The sequence below is a fragment of the Triticum dicoccoides genome, chromosome 2B, assembly GCF_002162155.2.
Source record: "Triticum dicoccoides isolate Atlit2015 ecotype Zavitan chromosome 2B, WEW_v2.0, whole genome shotgun sequence".
Taxonomy (NCBI): Eukaryota; Viridiplantae; Streptophyta; class Magnoliopsida; order Poales; family Poaceae; genus Triticum; species Triticum dicoccoides.
Window position 1 is genome coordinate 165215049 of NC_041383.1, and position 20980 is coordinate 165236028.

The 20980-nt window shown below is 47.2% G+C and overlaps 1 protein-coding gene and 1 long non-coding RNA gene across 11 annotated transcripts; both read right to left on the reverse strand.

Annotated features, from left to right (window-relative positions):
* Window positions 1–541: 541 nt before the first annotated feature.
* Window positions 542–1860, reverse strand: LOC119362800 (peroxidase 2-like). The gene is made up of 2 exons (XM_037628065.1): window positions 1577–1860; window positions 542–1503 (listed from the first exon to the last, which is right to left on the reverse strand). The coding sequence occupies exons 1-2, from the start codon at window positions 1793–1795 to the stop codon at window positions 739–741; spliced, it is 984 nt and encodes a 327-aa protein (XP_037483962.1). The 5' UTR covers window positions 1796–1860; the 3' UTR covers window positions 542–738.
* Window positions 1861–5800: 3940 nt separating this feature from the next.
* On the reverse strand, window positions 5801–12799 carry LOC119362801. Of its 10 annotated transcripts, none has more exons than XR_005173637.1 (7): window positions 12473–12799; window positions 11878–12009; window positions 11618–11752; window positions 9715–11461; window positions 8911–8992; window positions 8716–8827; window positions 5801–8618 (listed from the first exon to the last, which is right to left on the reverse strand). It is a non-coding gene; the product is annotated as an uncharacterized LOC119362801 (long non-coding RNA). The 10 variants fall into 10 exon arrangements; XR_005173636.1 differs by having other exon boundaries at window positions 11878–11984; window positions 12082–12799; XR_005173634.1 differs by having other exon boundaries at window positions 12082–12799.
* Window positions 12800–20980: the final 8181 nt, after the last annotated feature.

The following is a 20980-nucleotide window of genomic DNA, read 5'->3' on the forward strand; positions in this document are numbered from 1 at the left end:
CGACTGGAAGACGGCTTCTTCTAAAAGATGTCCTTGGGGAGGGTACCTTGTACATGTTCATGACCCTACCCTAGGTACATGACTTCATCAATTACTCAAACTTGGACCCATACCGAAAAAGGGTTTCCCCCCGCTTTGTATACAAAGCAATCAACCGGACCATAAATAGAGTACAAAAATAGAGTACTTGAAAGAAAGATACAAAGCTTATGAAAGCATTGCTCATTATATTTGGTGCTACCTCTGTATACTAATATAAAGTATAAGACATTTTTGCAGTTCCACTTGAACTGCACATATGAGAAACTGCAAAAACAACGTGGAACTGGAAAAACATATTATATTAGTGTACAGAGGGAGTATTTCACAACCAAATTTGTATTATAAATTTGTCCTCTAAATGTATGAAATCAAATTTGTATTGGCTCTTTCTAAACATTCTGAACGATGAACTGGAGATGTAATGCAATGGTGGACCTAAAACCTTCGGTGCAAGTCGCCCACATAAATGCTTTCGCAAAGACAGTAGATGACTGGATAATAAGCCGGAAATGAAAATTTTATTCAGGCATCTATCACCTATCGTGAATAAAACACTGTTAATCGAATTACAACCTGATCAGCTGAATGCAGCAAAAGAAACGAAAGAAAAAGGCTTTCAAGTAAACTAACAAAATGCAGCAACAGAACAACATACACGCACGTTCCAATATTAAATAGTACAAATAGCGAGCAGCCCTAATTGTTGACGACCCTGCAGTTCCTCCTGATCTCCCCGTTGGCAGCGGTCTTGAGCTCGATGGCAGCCATCTTGACCATCGCCTTGGCAAACTTCTTCTCCCAGCTCCCGGGGATGAACGCGTTCTCCATAACCTTCGTCACCGTCTTCCCCGACGTGAGCAACGCCGCGTCGGAGGTGAAGAGCACGTTGCGCTTGAGCAGGTTGGTGTAGTACTTGTTGTCCATCCGGTTGGGGGTGACGATGTCCTGCACCACCGTGGGGTCGTTGGTGAAGTTAGGGCTGACGGGGCACTTGCTCTGCAGCAGCCTGGTGAGGCCGGGGTTCATGTCGGAGGGGTTCGGGGGCAGGCGGTCGGTGAAGGAGGAGCAGTGCGAGACGCCGATGGTGTGCGCGCCGGAGAGCACCACGAGGTCGTCCTCGTTCATGTTCTTGGCCTTGAAGCTGTCGACGAGCTGAGTGAGGTTGAAGACGGGCGGGGGGAGGAACTGGAGCGACTCGCTCTCGAGCGACACGCTCCCGTCGAACCGCCCCGCCGGCATCTTGTAGTCGATCCTGCTGCCGCTGAGGAAGTAGGCGGAGTCGCGTGCGGCGAAGGCGATGACGTCGGCGCAGGAGACGACTCCAGGGCAGACCCTCTCGAGGACCGCCTTGGCCGAGTCGATGACCTCGAAGCCGCGCAGGCTGGGAAAGTTGGGCGGGCCGAGCTTCTCCGGCCGCGGGTTCGCCGGCGTCGGGTCCAGCAGCACCGACGCGTCACAGCCCTGCACAAAGCTAATGTTAACCACGTGCTCGTACGGCGCTTTACATGCATATATAGAAAACAGTTCCACGTACCTGGACGAAGCAGTCGTGGAAGGCCATGCGGATGATGCCGGCGCCGAGGCCGGGGTTCCGGGAGACGGCCTTGCCGACGACGGACCTGACGATGATCTCCGCCGCGGGGCACTTCCGGTTGTAGTACCCGACCCTCACCCTGTGCCCCGGCGCCCCCTTGCCCTGGCATGCCGCCACCAGGAGCAGCACGCACGAGATCCAGATCGCAACCCTGCCCATCTTTCAGCTCGATCGACCCAGTAGAGCCGAGCGTGTGTGGGTGGCAGGAGACAAATGTGTGTGTGTCGTGTGGTTGAGGTGTGTGGAGACGCTGCTCCTCTGCACGTCCATTTATACGCGGGGGACTGAAGGAGAATCGGCAGGGGATTGGTCCTGTCTGCGTTTCTTAATCGGGCAGAGCATGTTCCTGGACACGCAGGGAACATGCGAGCACAACTCAGCATGCATCCGATCGAGCTCCGGAGCGCTGACTTCAAGGAAACCAGGGCCGGGTTGATAAATAATCTAGTCGTGAATGTTGATGTAGGCATGTGCAGATCTTGCTGGGAGTCCGGGACGAGTGGGTTATTAGCAGCTCAAATGCTTGCAAGGCAGCGTGGACAGATAGGCTTTTCTTTCCCAGCTGAGGTTAAATTAGCACATTCAGTCTGAATTTGATGTCTCCAGTGTACATTCTTCGCTGGCGACATGTTTGTTTACTCCACAGCACGGCATCTCGACCGTTTCAAGAGGGCCTGTCGGTCACGGCGAATTTGCTGGACATTGGTGTACGCAATGACAAAAGTACGTACGTACTTCATATACCACTCAGCTCAAAAGTCCACACAGAAGGATGAAACTCATGGCACTAGCACCCATGGTTATTGATATAGGAGAAGCATCCCTTATGAGAAACCAGAAATTCGTCCCCGACGTGGCTCGAACCCTGGTTGCTGCAGACGCCACTGCGCTCCCTTACCACTAGGCTACAACCTAGTTCTCAAAGTCCACACAGAAGGATGATCATACTAGATAGATCGTCGGGGAGCGCGCGACCCTTCTGCCATGCCCTGTAATCGTGCAAACCGACGCCTCATAATTTGTTCATAGGAAAAGAAAAGGAAAGAACAAAGCCAGTGTGATCTATGCATGGATCGGTCGTGCACCAGTTTGATGCATAATGCCTTATAATTGTCGATGGGCTAGATCTGGGTTCAACATCTCGCTGCATCGCGTACCAACCGGTAGTTCGATCCCTCCTTCACCAGTCACCGTCGTGATGCTAGCGATTAAAATGGAGTTTTGCTACCAATAATTCTACAGTTGTACTTACATGGATTTTAGCATGTTAATTTTTTTGGCAAATACGACAAAGGACCAGCCAGTCGACCGAAATCCTAGCCGCCACACTGCTTACACCCCCTCTAGCCGCCGCCAGCAGGAATGTCCTGAACGGGGGCGGGCTGCTTGTGGAGGAGTTGGAGGGCTGCCGTAGGTTGGTGAAGGATATGTGTGCTCCAGTAGCGGTATTCGTCAGGCCGTGCTCAATGGCGGTGTTGGTAATCTAGTGCGGTGATTTTAAACAACGACTCATCCTGGCTAGGTCACCGGAAAAGTGGCAATCGGTGCGTGGCCCGGGACGGCGGCGAGCTTGAAATCCGACCCGGGCCAGTCGTGTAGTGGTATGGATGTTTTTTTTAGGTTTTTTTTGGAGTTTTTGAGTTTGGTTTGGGGCAGCAAGATGGCTGATACATCTCAAATTTATAATTCTTAATTGTTTCATATTATTATAATATCACTTTTATGCACTACTAGAAAAAAGTCTAGTAGCAGCGGGGGTTAAAGTACTAGTAGTAGTGCAGGTGCACGCGCTACTACTAGGATGCTGTAGCTAGCTGGTATTAGTAGCACGGGTGCCACTACTACTAATTAGTAGTAGCGCGGGGTTTATACTCTCCGCTACTGCTAAGCATTTATCTATAAGGTATTTCCTAATAATGATGGACTTTTGTTGCAATTTATATTATTTTCGTGACAACACATACTAAGTTTGCATGTCAAACGTTAAGCCAACTAAATGGCGGAACATGCATATATGATACCCCCCAACAAAAAAAACATGCATATATGATGAAACAAAATTCATGACCACACAATATTACTATGATTTTCAAAATTTAAAACTACCACCTACGAAAATACAAAAGTTGCCATGTCCATTATATAGATTATGAAAATGCAGCAGATCCAAAAATTCATGTATATTACAAAAAAAGGAGGAAATTTTTTTGACACGTACATGGTGATCACCTCATTGATGAAATGATGACACAAAGGTAACAAAAAAAATGAGAAAGTATATTTTTCGTCACTCAGCTTTTGGCGAATCTAGATTTGGTCACTCAACTCCGAAACCGGACAACTTGCAACTCAAACTGCTAAAACTGGACATGGTTTTAACCGGTTTTGTTGTTGACTTTCCCCGGTTTTGACCGTGTTTTGACTCAAATTCGCGTACTTTCTTTGAAACCGTTTATTTCTTCAGGTCTGCATACCATTTTCAAGTTCACGTGCTTTTTCAAATCCATGTACTTTCTACAAAAGTTCATGAACTTAAAAAAAGTACACGGATTTGAAAGAAGTACACGAACTTGAAAAGTATGCAGATCTGGGAAAAAAATGCGGACTTGAAAAGGTATGTGAATTTGGAAAATTACGTCCATTTGAAAATAGTACGTGGATTTCAAAAAGGTATGTGAATTTGAAATTTTTACGGGAATGCGAAAAAGTACACAGATTTGAAAAAGGTACATGAATTTCAAAAGATTCATGGGTTGGAAATATATACGAGTATTTAAGCAGCACCAGTCAAAACCGGGGTGAGTCAGCACCAAAACCATTCAAAGCCGAGACCAGGGATGAGCCCTGTCCGGTTTTAGTAGTTGAGGGTGTAAGTTGGACTAAATCTAGACTCCGTCGAAAGTTGAGGAAAGAAAAGTATAATTTTCGCTAAAAAAATTGCCATCTCTAAGCTGCTAAAAACAAACCACACACTAAAGAAAACACTCCAATTTGTGTCATCTCTGTCAATGTATAGCAATTTATATTATTTTTCATGGCAGGTGGCATCACGTCGCTGGCTCCGCTGCAGCTCTCCCGCTTCGTGCCCCGCATCCTCAAGCAGCATTGCGTCAGAGACAGCTCCACTCCCCCCATCAGTGTCCAGCCTCCTCGAGCAGCGCCACCGCCCCCCTTCCCTCTCCTCGGCAACTCAAACCCGCTGGAATCACGACATCACCACGCGCGTGAGTCCCTCTCCTCCGCCTTCATTGACATGGTCGCGGCCCAAGATCTGCCTGCCGCATGACGCGTGCGAGCCTCTGCATCCGCGGCGCACTACTGCGCCACCGCTAGGAATAGTCATTATTGTCGTCGGGCAAAACGGAAGGGAAGAAGGAAGGAATCGGCGATGGAGTGATCGTGTGGGGAAGAAATATGTGAACAAGGAAGGGAAGACAAAGAGTGAGGGGAGAGAGGCGTTCGCAGCGATGTTCCTTTTTACTAAACAAAATAAAATCCGGTATGGCTAATGTCCCTTCCTCTAAGATCCACACTTGGAATCAACGGCACAGGAGATGTTCGCCCCCAAATCCTAGATGTCCAATGTATTGTTTTTATCAATTTTGAAAAGAAAATATCTTGAATAGCGAGCAATGCTCGGATGGTTAGATTTTTTGTAGTGAAACCAATCCATTAGGGTTCAAGTTCTAGACTTGGTATTGATGGTTGAATTTTCTGAATTATTCTAGTCCTTTCGACGATGTGCGTTTGGTGGGAGAAGACGTTTTCATTAACTACGAAGACGTGTATGGCAACTTCAAAGATCTCAAAACGATGTGCCGGTTCAGTTTCTCGGAGACGCTCATAGACAGATACGACCTATGCGTTATGTGTGCATGTATGAGTGTTTATGCTTGTACTGTGTCAAAAAAAAAACCTCGAATAGCGCCGCCACTTATTTTAACTAGTACAATGCCCGTGTGTTGCTACGGGCCTTTGAAGCCTCCTTTGGTTTGGAGAAATTTTATAGGAATTCTATAGGATATGATTTTTATAGAAAAAATATATTTAAAGTCCTTTGGTTTGTAGGAATAGAATCATATTCCTATGGACAAAATCTTCCTATCCTTCACATTTCATATGAAAATAATATTAACCTAGACTCAATGGGAAAATCCAATGATATGAATGAAAGGACATCTCTTTTCATATTACTATTCATATGATTTGAAATACATGACATCTCATTTACTATAATTTTTATATTCCTATTATTATTCCAACCCTATGAACCAAAAGGGGCCTTAGCCTTTTTTTTCTGCTTGCATATCCAATATTGTTGTATAAAGCTCAGAAAATTTTCAGCCCCTTCCAACGACATTGCCTCGGGACCCTTGTCTATGGATTCTTTTTGAACATCGACATAATCCCTCTCCATCTCTTTGATATATACTCTGCAAAAATAAACATACATAGAAATAAACCTTTTGTATTATTATGTGCAACATATGTACAAGGAAGAACAATTATTTCTATGCATCTCTCATTGTGTAAAACTTGATGAGATTTGAGTCCCATCCATCATAGTATGTCATAGTATGTCCGTGACTTTGTCGACAGACATTTTCAAAGCATCATCCGAAGCCATCCGTTTTATCTCAGACCTACAAAAGTCAACATATAAACATATATTAAAAAATATGCATGCATGTTGAATGCTGCTAGCTAAGTGCTCGTGCTTGGCAAGGCATAACCGAAAACATATGCGCTCGTAATTCAGAAAATATATGTCAAACACAAGCCTGTAATATCTATTCATATAGCTACAAATATCAATTCTCTCTCCCGCTTATTTCCTTGAGAGTCCACATGCCTCCTTAACCAACCACTCTTGAAAAAGACAAAGCAGCATGTAGCATTGTCGTCTCTTCAAAGGTATGTCATCTCACCATACCATTGCTTGACATCTTTTCTAGACTTTAGCAAAACTATGAAAATGTCCTCACATACTCCAAGAGATGATGGCGTATTATATATCTGATTGGAAAATGAGAAGGTTACCACTACCTCAGAGAGATGACGGAGAATTGAATTTCTTATTTACAGTTAATGAAAGATGCATATTTTGCTATGGCAACTTTATCTCCCCATTTCTTCAACCTCAACAAAGATGTTGGCTTTTTGTCTAGAAGAAATATAAAGGTCTCAGTAATAAAAATTCTCCCAAATAATTGTGGTATTCTCACTTGTTTCTACCAAGTAATAACACCCGTGTACAAATTCTAATAAGATAATTGTGTGCTGCTATGTAGTAGAAAATGACTTGAAACTATGGTAGTTAAACAAACATTCTCTCAAGACCTCGATGCCACACTCAGATAACATTTCTCTACCAGATGCCTCCTCTCCTCTCAACCTAGCGCATGACTTTGACTTCCCAACAAACTTGCGTTTGGAAATGGTGGTGAAGTTGTGACTCCGAGTTACTCATCTCTGGCCATGCTATATAATTTGATCCTTCCTTGAGTGATTTTTTCTCATGAAAAGAAAAGAGAAATGGCATGAACACAGAATTTCATTACTTTCTAATAACTTCAAATAGACATAATTATCTCCATGACCATTTACACTAAGAGTTTTCAGGAGCAGCAAAGGTACACCATAGCACAAAACTATTTACATACAAATAATTTCAAGGAGACATGATTATATACATGAGCGTTTACCCCAAATGGTATTGTAGATTGATCAAGATACATCATAGCATAGATTTGTTTTAGTGCAATGATAACATATTCACCATCATGCAAAATTTATCCACTCATGTACCATTGAAATTTTGGCAGTTCATACTGTACTTACCAAGAGCAGGTTGACATAAGAAGACATCCATGGTGGGGAAAACATCCTGCGGTTTACCTAGGTGACCGTGCAATTTTTATTCATCGCAAATCTTCAGTAACCTATTAAATCATATTTACCTAGCTGACTCTTGTATGCGCAATTTATTTTTTTGGCAAATCATATTTATTAGAAGCTTACTAATAACTACATCAGTAAACTATGCACTATTTAGCTGACTAAAGGATTACCTCAGTCCTCAGTATACAACAATCTCATTCTACACATCAGTATGTATTGTTCAAGTGTTCACAATAACACTGAATTTATATATTGCAAAAAATTCAGCAGTGATATGCACATCTTAGAGAAAAATTTAAAATAATGTCAAGATAAATTATTGGACCCAAGTACATGGGAGTACAGAACTCAGAACATGTAAGATTGTAACTTATCCCAGTCCCAAGTAAGAGGGTCAGGATACCATATATCCGACAATGCTTTCCTCCAATGTCTTGAGCTTCCTTGCACACAGCTCAGACCTGCACAACAAATATTTGTAAGATGGTGATAATGCAACCTGGCTACCTGAGACTCAAGTAATTTTTTGTATGCACCGAGGATAATAAACAATGAAAAACATTACACTGTTCTCTAAAATTGGTTAGGACCAGAAAAGGAAGTCAAGGCCAACTACACTATCATCTCGCAAGTATTGGCAACATCTTGCTTGCTCTTGGTCATTTCACCAAAGGATAGAAAATACTCCCTCCATCTCAAAATAAGTGACTCAATTTTGTACTAACTTTGTACTAAAGCTAGTACAAAGTTGAGTCACTTATTTTGAGATGGAGGGATTAGTAATCAATTTGCAGACTAATTCTCACATAATAGTAAAGTAAGATTGGTTCTTTCCATCTCCAGCTCTGCGACAAGCACTGTAACAATAAGCATATTTATGCAACGATAAAAATCAGCAAGCAGTTTCGTCTTGCCGCCCGTCTCATCAGGGTGGGTGAGGGGGCTTGTAATGTGTCCTAGCCTCCGCCGAGCCAGCTGCATCATCCTACCGAGGAGCCGCCGCGCCTGGCAGAGAAAGGCCCCCCAACGCCATGGAAGGGGACACTTCAGTTTTCTTTATTTCCAGTTTATAGTACTGGTCCTGCAAGTCAAATCAGGTCAATCTATTTTATCAAGAAACCAAATATTGTTACTCGGAGAAAGACATTAGTGTAGCTTTGATAGCAATGACAACATACCATGATTCCACCAGGGTCAACGGCTGATAATTATGTGATTGTTGTATTTGTTTCCTAGCGATGACCCTGTGAGCCGGTGCTTATCTCAATTTGATGGGATCTTGCAGTAGATCTGAGATATTGTGAAATTTGTCAACACAGATGCTGGATTATTGAAAATTAGTTGCACAGATGGATCATTTGTGCTGTGTGTACCTTCCTAGAATAGCTGCCGCTTCAGAAATAGTTGGATTTATGTACCATCGAGTTGCCAGACAGGACTTGAAGGCCAAGTTTCCTGTACAAAAAATTTAACAGGTAATTTTAATTTCTTATCTAAATTGTGCAGGATGGATATAAGAAGAGTTTTTAAGGCGTCCCTAAGGCGTCGCTTAGGCGACGCCTAGGCGTCAGGGCGCCCCCAGGAGGCAAGGCGTCGGCCTTGCCTTACATGTGTGTCTAAGACGTCCGCCTTAGTCCTTAAGGCGTCCAAGGCGTCCGCCTAGGCGCCACTCTGCCTGCCTTAGGCAAATAAGGACGCCTTAGACAGAGCTGGGTGGTTTAGGCGGGAAACAGATAACTGGGAGGGAAGGAAAGGGCGGGAAACTTTGTTTTGGCGCCAACAGGTACTAGAGGGAGAGAGAGAGAGACCTGTAACCATTTTCAGTTTCCCCCCACCCCCAGGCTGGATCTGAGCTTCTCCCCCTCCTCTCTGGCAGCTTCCCCCTCCTCCCCGGCAGATCCCCCTCCCCTCCTACAGTTCCTCCTCCTCCTCTCCTGCAGATTCTCCATCCTCTCCTGCAGATTCTCCATCCTCTCCAGAACCATATGGGCTCTACAACCATCAGTTGCAAGGTGTGTATGGCTGTATGCCTAGTTGCCTAATGCCTACCAAATTCTACTTAATTCTGTTGCTTACAAGTCTCTAAGGCGTCGCCTCGCCTTATGCCTTAGCGCTTAGGCAGTGAGGCGCCCCCCCAGCGCCTCGCCTCGCCTTACCGCCTTAAAAACATAGCATACATTAAATTCATGTACTGGCATGCCAACAAATAGAACTATAACGGGTTCTTGAGCAGACCACCGTTGTAGCTTTGTCTGCATCAAGGGCATCTGCTAATTTTCCCCAAAACGTCACAACGGCAGGCATTCTGGAAAGATATATCATTGTTTCAGTGAAGAGATAAGAACACAGAATGAAAAATGATAAAAGTTGGCGCAATGTGATTTTCTCATATCTGGTCAACCGATCCGCCGCTCGGCGCAAATATTCTTGTGATGCTGGTAACTAATCCAACATTCACAAGTTCAGTAAATTGTAAGTTGTAAGAAGTGGAAAATTATACAATAAAAACAATTCTTAAGAGTTGCTGACCTGACAACAAAACAATTTGTTTAATGCGGCTTTGATACTGTGTACATTGTAGGTCGTATATCCATACTTGGGAAAGTTTGGTGGCTGAGGCACAATTGGTTCCACGGTAGTTTTTTGGGCAAACACTACTCTCCATGAAAAAAGCCACATCTTGGTAAGCCATTGGAGCTTGGCAAATAAAAGAGGCATTCAGCAGAACAGACTGATTCAAACACAAAATCAGCATATCTACATTGTAGCTATTCTATCATTCCAAGTAACAAAGTAGCTTCCTTGATAAATGCATGAAAACTAAAAAAGGGACTGGTGATAGTCATCTTGGTTTAAATTAAATTAGAAATAGCTGCATGAAAGTATCTTTTGGTTGGCTCAGACAGGGAAAATATTAATAGTCCAAAAAATTGTAAGAAAGATGCGGTTACCTTTAACTGGTCCAAGACAACTGACATAAAGAAGGGCCATCATGATGCAGGCTCGGTAATCTACTGCCTCAATCCGTTGTAAGGGTAAATTAATTTGTAAGAGATAGTAGCATTATTAGTTTTAGTGGTCTTATTATTACGTTGCTAGATATCTGAAATGGCAAAAATTGGGTTCGCTACTCAGCACTCACTCGTTCATGCAATTGTGGCTGAATTTAATATGTCAGTGATTCCAATTCTTTTACATAATGGTTCAGAAACTTGTTAAATCTCCCAAAAAAGACCAAAGAACAATGAAGAAAAAATGGGCTGCAGTCATTAGAAAGTCACAACAATATTGTAAAAATAGTTGATCCAGCGGGGGCATCAAGCCTTACCTCTGTTTGGAGCTCGTCAAGCAGGTCGCTTTGCTTCAAGCCTTTCCAATAAAGCCAGGTGATTTTTCAGCAAAAAGAATGGCATGTGATCCCATGATACAGTTATTTTTTAATTTGTTTTTTTTGCGAAAACCATGATACAGTTATTAGATATATTTAGTGTCGATCGGTCCTACTGTGGCCTTAAGAGAATAAGTAGACATGCGGCCAGAAACATATATATAGGTAGATATCATAAGGTCCAGGTTCTGTCCAGAACAATCGTCTCTAGCAAGTCACCAAATCAAAATATATCCATTTGTACAATTGTACTGAGTTTGAACATGCTTAAATACATAGAAATTAGAAAGTAAATAGCAGATTATATTGTCTGAAACTGATCTTCCTGGAGAGGATTATATTAGCAGCAACTGGTTAGTTCTAACAAAATATGATTCGTCTATTTACTTAAATAGTGGTTCACTTATTCACCTTCAATGTTTTGGAGTGATGGTGTTGATTCCCTTTCTGCCCTGCTTGTAATCTAATCAGAGCTTGAATTTTCCAATTTGTTGATGCTTGAAGGGCAACCATCTGCTACGTTCAACACGGACACCCTGCCATTACATATAAGTTAATTGACAGATTCTTGCTAATGGTCAACGACTAACAATCAAACTATGAAATGCATCGTGGTTAATTCTCACTAAAACTAATAATTCATATATTTCAGTGAATTTTACGTTAATCAAATAATCGAACTAATTAATTACCAGCATATGGCTGAAGAGGCAGTTGGTTGTGGTGCCTTGGACCTCTGGACCCGAGGCATGCGAGGTTGCAGTTGCCCTCCGGCCACTAATCATCGGGTACGGACTCAAGCACGCCCTAATGGCCGCCTCCGCCTCCTGGAATGTAACAGCATCAAACAGGGCATAGCATCAACTAACGGGACTGAATTAAGCAAGAAAATTAACTACTGAAGATCAGTCGATGACGAGGGGAAGAGAGATTTGTTTGGGTGGGTACTCACGAATCCGCCGCCATTGGATCTGCCAGTGCCCTTGTCTGTGATGACTGATGATGACGACCTCGAGGATCTCGCCGCACTCGAAGTGACGATGACCTCGAGGTTGCCCACTATGAACATGTGCAAAACGAACACCTGAATCACAAAAAGAACATGGAGCAACATCATCGCAAAAAATCTCGCACGGCTGAATCCCGATTCGCTCACCTGTTTTTGGCGTGCAAAATAAACGCAAAAGTAAACAGAGGTGAAAATAATCCCCGCACACGGAGCAACTGGATGTCGCCTCGGGAGCCTCGGTAACAGTGTGATGTGGTCCATGTTTCCACCGGAGCCACCTCAAATCGACCCCAACCGCAAGGGGCCTGAGGTTGCCGCTGGGACTTCACGCCATCCGGGAGGTCGACGTCGTGCGGTCGCCATTGGATCAGACTGGGAGGAGGAGTGGAGAGGGCCGGATCCAGCAGCAAGGACCGGATCAGCACCATGGCGGCTGCAGCCACCTCTCATGGACGCCATAGAGCGAATCCCCGTCGTGGAGGCAGAGCTGTGCGGGGCTGGCAGTGAGGAGTGGCGAGGAGAGGAGTGGTCAACGGACCTGAGGCAGTGCGTGACGGCGGCGACCTGGAGGCGGCGGTGTGGCACAACAACGACCTGGAGGCGGCGGCTCCTCTCGTTCCTCAGCGGAGGCGGCTCATCTCCGATCTCGGATCTTGGTGGCTGCCTGTCTCGGGGCTGGGGCGGTCTTGAGAGATCTTAGGAAACAGATCGAGGGAGGCTCGTTGGCCAGGGCGGCGGCGAAGGGACGAAGGGCGACGGCGGCGAAGGGACGAAGGGAGGCGGCGGGCGAAGGAGGGCAAAGAGTCGGGCGACTGTTTCTCGCCCGAGGGCACGAAACCTCGCTCGAGGGCGCAGAGTGGGGAGATTTTTTTTCACTGGTTAATTTTCGCCGGCTTGCTTTCGCTGGTTTATTTTCGTTGGGTCAGTTGGATGCGACGGGAGATTAGGCGTGTGGAGGCGGGTGGGGTCCTCGGCTGGAGGTTTTTTTTTTTGTTTTTCACGGTTGGGAGGGAGGTGGGAAGTAGTACCAAAGAAGTACCAAAATAGGCCGGGTTAGGTGGGACAAAAATAAAACCCGAAACGCGACCTACCAACTAAGACATTAAGAGTAGAGATCTTCCATGACGTCTGTAACTGGGGAAACAGTGGTCGAACTATCGGTTGGTACGCGCCATGCAGCGACATGTAGCACCCAGATCTAGCCCATCGACAATTTGAGCATTATATCATTCGAGCTAGTGCACGATCAATCTATCATCCATGTATGTATGTGACATGGATGTGACGAAGCTACCAATGAGTTGTGCAATCCATTAACGAATTTTTGTTCAAAAAGACCACCTGTCGAGTTGAATTGACAGAAAAGACCATCTCTAAAACACATTGACAAAAAAGACCAGCTGCAGCGTGGCGGCAGGTGCGCCAGCTGACACGTGGCACCTGCCGCCACAGACGCCGGCGGCAGCCCCTGCCGCCACCGGCGCAGGCGGCAGCCCGGGGTTAACAGGTTTTCTCGCATCAACTGCAACGGAACGGACGGCCAAGCAGCGAGGCTGCAGCTACTATTGCCGCGCGCGCGCCGCGACAGGCCATGTGGGCCATGCCGCCACTACCAGAGGCGGCAGCCAGTACGTATTGTAGCTTGTCCCTGTGGTAGCCGCAGCTCAGACTCTTTCAAATGCATATCAACTTGGAGAAACTAGTACTTGGGTTAATGGATAGAGCCGTTTTCTTTTGGCCGACAGTTCGTACGACTCGAGTCAATCTGCAGTACATACGTGGTTACACTAAACAACAGCCCAACCCGACGGTATCTGTGCCCTGCGCTAGCGGCGCCGATTAAACAAAGCGACATGGCCACCGCGCACAGGGCGCCGCTGCCACGCAAAGGATGCCGCCTCGGGCCATGGCGGCACGGCCCACCTGGCTTGTCGTCGCGCGTGCAGCCTCAGTAGCTGCCGCCCTGCTGCGTGGCGGCATGGCTCACCAATCCGATCCGCCCCGTTACAGCTGCCGCGCAGACGAGAAAACCTGTTAAGCCCAGACTGCCGCCTGTGATCATGGCGGCAGGTGCCACGTGTCGGCTGGCGCACCTGCCGCCATGCTGCAGCTGGTCTTTTTTGTCAATCTGTTTTAGAGGTAGTCTTTTTTGGCAATTCAACTCGCCAGGTAGTCTTTTTGGACAAAAATTCATCCATTAACTACACATCATTTTACAAAAAAAGAATGTCCAACAACAAATATACATCATGTGGAAAAAAATCCATACAAGTACATACTTCTGATGCGGATCAACGTGTGGTTGGATGGTTAGGTGAACGATGATATCTTCACTCCATCGGGTTTTTAAGTCGAAAGAAGTCTACATGACCCCTGGCGTTTCACGAGCTGGCTAATTTACCCCCTGAGATCTAAAATCGGGTATTTAACCCCCTGAGCTTTCCTAAACCATGCGAATCATCTCCTAACACTGATTGGAGTGGTTTTGCAGCGGTTTTGGTGACGTGGCACCCTGGCACGGAGATCCCGTGAGGACAAGCGTTGAGGTACTGATCGGAAGCTGCACCAGCCAGTAGCCGGCTGTGTTCTTGCTTGATGCAAACTCGGCTTGCCATCGCGTCCCTCGTGCGCCGTACTCACCTCAGTAGCACTCTCGCCGCCCGCGTCTGCTTCTTCCTCTCCGTTGACAAGAACTCATCAAGCTCGCGCCATGTGCAGCCTGCGGCTTCCGCCGGCAGATAACTATGTCCACTGTTAGAGCTAATCACGATTATGTTAGTCCTACCTGCCTCGGACATAGTGGTACGTACTTCTTGTGTCTACATGAGTCGGTGAGTGCTTGTTCCTGGAATCAATCCAATAGGTATGTACGTGCATATTGTATCCAAAAGAGCGTTCTATGCGTCTCGCGAGCGACGCTCTGGCTCCTTGCAGCTTCCGGAGCCAGTGCCCTGCTCGTTGACGACCTCGACCGCTCCACCTGTTTGCCACGGAGAGCTTGAGTACGAAGCCTCGCCGCACTCGATTGGCGTATACGGTGAGGGGTCGCCAAAGCTAGAACTTGTGTCTGTTGGCAGGTTGCGCTGCACGCCGGTGCGGCCGCCGCATCCGTGCAGCAGGGAGCCCAACGGTGCAAACGGCTAGACCGATCCCACGAGCCCCGGCGGCATGTGCTACGCCCGAGAAGTAGCTTCGACCATGCAATCTTCGCCTGACCCAAGGAATGCCTTTCAAGTCTGGCGTGGGTGGAAGACGTTGCTATCGTGAAGGCTGCATGGTGACCTGGGAAGTTCACGAAGCTAGAAGAATGTGACTCGGCGAGCTACGTGCTAATTAATGTTAGGCATCAACGCATTGCACCTCAAGTTGTATGATGCTGGCTCGTGCTTGGATGAGGGCCAAAACCGCCTTCAAAACCACTCCAATCAGGGGAAGGGGGCAATCCACATGGTTTGGGAAAGCTTGGGGGGTTAAATACCTGGTTTTAGACCTTGGGGGGGTAAACTGACCGGTTTGTGAAACTTCAGGGGGTTATGTGGACTTCTTTCAAGTCCTGGTGCTCGCATTTATTCGCATTCATATTATTGAGTGTATGCATGTATATATAAACGCTTGTGTCTTTTAAAAAATGTATACTCCTAACTACACAAGATTCAGTTGACTACACATGATCAAATTCCTTTTATTATTTCACTATGAGGCGTCGGTTTGCGCGATTATAGGGCATGCAAGAAGAGTTGGGCGCTCCCCGATCCATGATTTGTTCAGTCAGACGAGTTATGCTTCTTCAGTGTGGAGTTTTGACCTCCAGCGGTATATATGTGGTATATGTATAAGGAGTATTTTCGTCATTGCGTACACCACCGTCCAACGTCCAGCAAATCCGCCAGTGGCCGACAAGCCCTCTTGAAATGATCGAGATGTCTTTACCATGTGCTGTGGAGTAAATAAACACCTCACTAGCCGCCTCCTTCCCAAAAAAGCTTAGGGGTCATCCGCCTCCCGCCGACGCAGCCGTCGGTCCGCCTCGTCTTCGATGACCTTAGAGCCATGGTGGCACGTTGGATCCCGGCTCTTGCCAGCGGTAAAGCTTCGTTTTTAGATGTTCCTTCGAGTTTTGTTGGGGTTTGTAACCTGTTTAGGACGAAGATATGGTGACGGCTCTCTGAAGATGAAATAAGATTCTCCCCGTCTAGTCCCCGTCTCGGTGATGTGTATAGCATCGTTGGTGGGCATGTGGAGCTGTGTTGGTCCTGTGAGGTTTTAGCACGACAAATTTCTAACTGTCAAGTTTTACTTGGCTCCAGCAAGGGAGGAGCGATAATGGTGGCACGTCTTCGACTCGCTTCAGTGCTTGTAGTTGTCACTAGATCAAAAGTCTTCTCGATTTTTTTTATAAACACCTCGCCGGCGAAGAGTAAACACGTACTGGAGACAAGTTGATGTACGGGAGTTACCACGTAAAAAAAGGTAGTTTCTGACTAATCAGGTTCAGAATAATCACTACCGGACTCGCGAGCTATGCCTACGGCCCAGGGCCGTCTGCATAGGTCCTTTGCCGTCGGCATAGATCTATGCCTACGACTGCCGTTGGCATAGCCCCGTCGGCGTAGATCACGTCAGGTAGATGTGTCAGACCGTCGGTGTAGTATAGCCGTCGGCATAGGTGCGTATGCCGACGGCCGTGGGACCGCCGTCGGCATAGTTTAGCCGTCAACGTTGATTTCCGCCTGACGGCAACGGACGGCGCCGTCAAAAGCGCTGGCGAGTCAGGGGACGACATGTGGGGCAGGTATGCTGACGGCTAGGCCGTCGGCACAGATTTCGATCTGTGCCGCCGGCCTAGCCGTCGGCATACCTGCGCCAGGTGTCGTCCCCTGGCTTCTCCTGGCGGCAGGGCTATGCCTACGGCAAAGCCGTCGGCATAGATTTCCATCTATGCCGACGGCTTTGCCGTAGGCATATCCCTGCCACGTGGCGCACCCTGGTAGCTCCTGGGCTTATATATGCCGACGGCTTTGTCGTAGGCATAGTTTTTTCCCCTGTTTTCTCTTTTTCAATTCATTTGACAACATTTCAAAGCAGAATAATATGGAATTATGCAGAAATATGACAGTTCATCATCTAAACATACTCAAGTTCATCATCATCATTTAAACATAGTCAAGTTCATCATCTAAAGATCATCACCGGCGAAAGTTCATGAACATAAAAGTAGTGCAAGACATGGAACATCATAAAAGTTGGAACGTGAAAGGCATGGCACGACGGCCGCATGCACGGAATCATCATCGACATCAAGCAAGACCACCTCCGCCAAAACTGTGATGCCCCCGATTTAATCATACACTAATCATACACGCAAACGTGTACGATCAAGATCAGAGACTCACGGAAAGATATCACAACACAGCTCTAAAAAATAAAATAAGTCATACAAGCATCATAATACAAGCCAGGGGCCTCGAGGGCTCGAATACAAGTACTCGATCATAGACAAGTTAGCGGAAGCAACAATATCTGAGTACAGACATAAGTTAAGCAAGTTTGCCTTAAGAAGGCTAGCACACAAACTGGGATACAGATCGAAAGAGGAGCAGGCCTCCTGCCTGGGATCCTCCTAAACTACTCCTGGTCGTCGTCAGCAGCCTGCACGTAGTAGTAGGCACCTCCAGTGTAGTAGTCGTCGTCGACGGTGGCGTCCGGCTCCTGGGCTCCAGCATCTGGTTGCGGCAACCAGGTAGAAGCGAAAGGGGAAAAAGGGGGAGAAAAGCAACCGTGAGTACTCATCCAAAGTACTCGCAAGCAAGGAGCTACACTACATATGCATGGGTATATGTGTAAGGAGGTCATATCAGTGGACTGAACTGCAGAATGCCAGAATAAGAGGGGGATAGCTAATCATGTCGAAGACTACGCTTCTGGCAGCCTCCGTCTTGCAGCATGTAGAAGAGAGTAGCTTGAAGTCCTCCAAGTAGCATCGTATAGCATAATCCTACCCGGCGATCCTCCCCTCGTCGCCCTGTGGAAAAGCGATCACCGAGTTGTCTGTGGAACTTGTCTGGGTGTGTTTTATTAAGTATCCGGTTCTAGTTGTCATAACGTCAAGGTACAACTCCGGGTCGTCCTTTTACCGAGGGACACGACTATTCGAATAGATAAACTTCCCTGCAGGGGTGCACCACATAACCCAACATGCTCGATCCCGTTTGGCCGGACACACTTTCCTGGGTCATGCCCGGCCTCGAAAGATCAACATGTCACAGCCCCACCTAGGCACAACAGAGAGGTCAACACGCCGGTCTAAATCCTATGCGCGCAGGGGTCTGGGCCCATCCTCCCATTGCACACCTGCATGTTGCGAGGGCGGCCGGAAGCAGACCTAGCAACCTCCATTACAAAGGAAGTCACGTTACGCGGTCCAATCCGGCGCGTGCTGCTCCGTCGCTGACGTCAAGAAGGCTTCGGCTGATACCACGATGTCGAGTGCACATATATTTCCCGCGTAGTTGGTTAGTGCGTATAGGCCAGTGGCCAGACTCAGATCAAATACCAAGATCTCGTTAAGCGTGTTATTATGAAGTAACCGCGAACGTCGACCAGGGCCAGGCCCACCTCTCACCTAGGTGGTCTCAACCTGCCCTGTTGCTCCGCCACATAGTACAGTCGGGGGCCGTCGGACCCAGGCCCACCACTACCGGGATGGAGCCACCTGTCCTTCCAGCCCCCACATCGGAATCACTTGCGGGTACTCAACGAGCTGACCCGACTTTAGTCACCATCTGTATAGTATGTATATATGTATAGTATATACCCGTGATCACCTCCCAAGTGATCACGGCCTGATAGTATAGCAAGGCAGACTGACAAGAATGTAGGCCAATGATGATAAACTAGCATCATGTACTAAGCATTTAGGATTGCGGGTAAGGTATCAATGACTATAGCACCAATGACAGGCTATGCAACAGAATAGGACTAACCGAACAGTAACATTCTACACTACTCTAATGCAAGCAGTATAGAAAAGAATAGGCGATATCTAGTGATCAAGAGAGGGGCTTGCCTGGTTGCTCTGGCAAGGAGGGGTCGTCAACATCATAGTCGATCGGGGTACTAGCAGCAGCGTCAGTCTCGTAGTCTACCGGAGAGAAGAGGGGGAAGAAACAATGAATACAATGCAAACAGATGCATATCGATGCATGACAAAACAAGTAGCGGTGCTAGGTGTGCCCTAACGCAGTAGGGGGTGATACCGACGAAGGGGAGAAACATCCGGGAAAGTATCCCCGGTGTTTCACATTTTCGGACAGATGAACCTGAGGGGGAAAGTTGTGTGTTTGCTATGCTAGGGATGTGTGGCAGACAAACAGGCTGCATATCCGGATTCGTCTCGTTGTTTTGAGCAACTTTCATGTACAAAGTTTTTCCATCTGAGTTATGGTTTATTTTATATTAATTTTCAAAGTTTTAAATGATTTTTAGAATTAGCAGAGTTAATTTAATCAAAAAGCATTTATGATGTCATCATCACGTCAGCGGTCAATTCTGACTGTTGACTAGTCAAACTGACAGCTAGGTCCCTCCGTCATTGACACAGTTTACATAATCAGAGTTAATTAGCTTAACTAAAGGATTTGGTTAACTAGGTTCAATTAGTTTAGTTAGCAGAATTAATTAACTTAATTAATTCACTAATTAATTAATTAATAATTTATTTATTTATTTTAGATTTGTTTTTTTACTTCTAATTCTCTCTTTTTTTAATGTTACCGGGGTTGGGCCCCACATGTCAATGGCCCTAGGGGCCTTAACGGGCACCCGGCCGTGCGGTTACAGGCACGGGCGTAACGTGCGCCCACTTGGAGGCCCGAGGCCACCAAGGGGGCCGCCGGCCACGGCGATAGCCGGAGTAGCGCGGCAAGGGGGCGTCAGAGCGGGGCGGTCGGGCGAGGCAGAGGGTGCCGGAGTGGCGCTGGGCAGGGGACGCAGGTTGCGTCGGCAGCGGCTGGCGAGCAGCGGCGCACAACAGGCGGCTACGGTCGAAGGTAGAGGCCGTGATGGAGTGTGAGCTCGGGAGCGGCACGACGACGTGCAACAGAGAGGGGGAGAAGAGGAGAGGGAGGCCATGGCCTCACCGACGTTGCAGAGACGAGGGTCGGCGAGGCTCGGTGGAGCCTTTGGGGAGGAGGACGGGGATGCCAGCGATGTAGACGAGGAGATCCGGCGAGGGAGAGGTCCGGGGGCGACGAGGTCCAGCGGCAAGCGTCGCGATTCATGCAGCGTCGAGGTCCAGCCCCGAACCAGTTCTGGATCGGGGAGGGGGATGAGGACGGGGCGACGATGATCGGGCGACCCCATTGGCTGGGAGGTGAGGCGACGGTGGCGGGAGGTAGGAGGTGACGAGGTCCAGGTGGTGGTGGTGCTCCGGCGACGGTGGTGTGGACAGGACGACGATGACCTCGTGGCGTCGGCGGGGTCGTGCCCGATCCAGAACGAGCGAAGAAGAAGACCAACAGCGCGGTGGTTGCCTTGCCGACGAACGGCAGCTGCGTCCCGCCTGAGGAGCACCGAAGAGCCGCGGGGGAGCACTGGAGAGGAGAGGTTGCGAGGGGGGTTCGGGCACGAGGGCCCTCGCCGCTGAGTGTGCGGTGGCGCGAGGAAGATGGGGAGGGAATCGAGCGAGAGAGAGTGGGGGAACGAGGGGAGTGGGGGTGGTAGCGGTTTAGGGTTTGGTCGCATGGGGGATAAGGGGGAACGGGGTGGGCCGGCCTGGTGGTCCGTCGGCCTGCTGGGCCGAGGCCCAGATGGGGGGTTCCTTTTCCTTTTTTTTTGTTTGTTTGTCTCTTTTGTATTTTCTTTCTTTTATTTATTTTCTCTTCTGTTTTAGTTCAATTTAAAATATTTATGCATTTTATAAAACTGTGTCTTCTACACCATAATTATCTATGTAATATTTAGTACAAACTGAACATTTTTATTTTAATGTTTGAAAACTTTTATTATTGACATTAATTTGAATTTGAATTTTGAAACGATTTCGAAT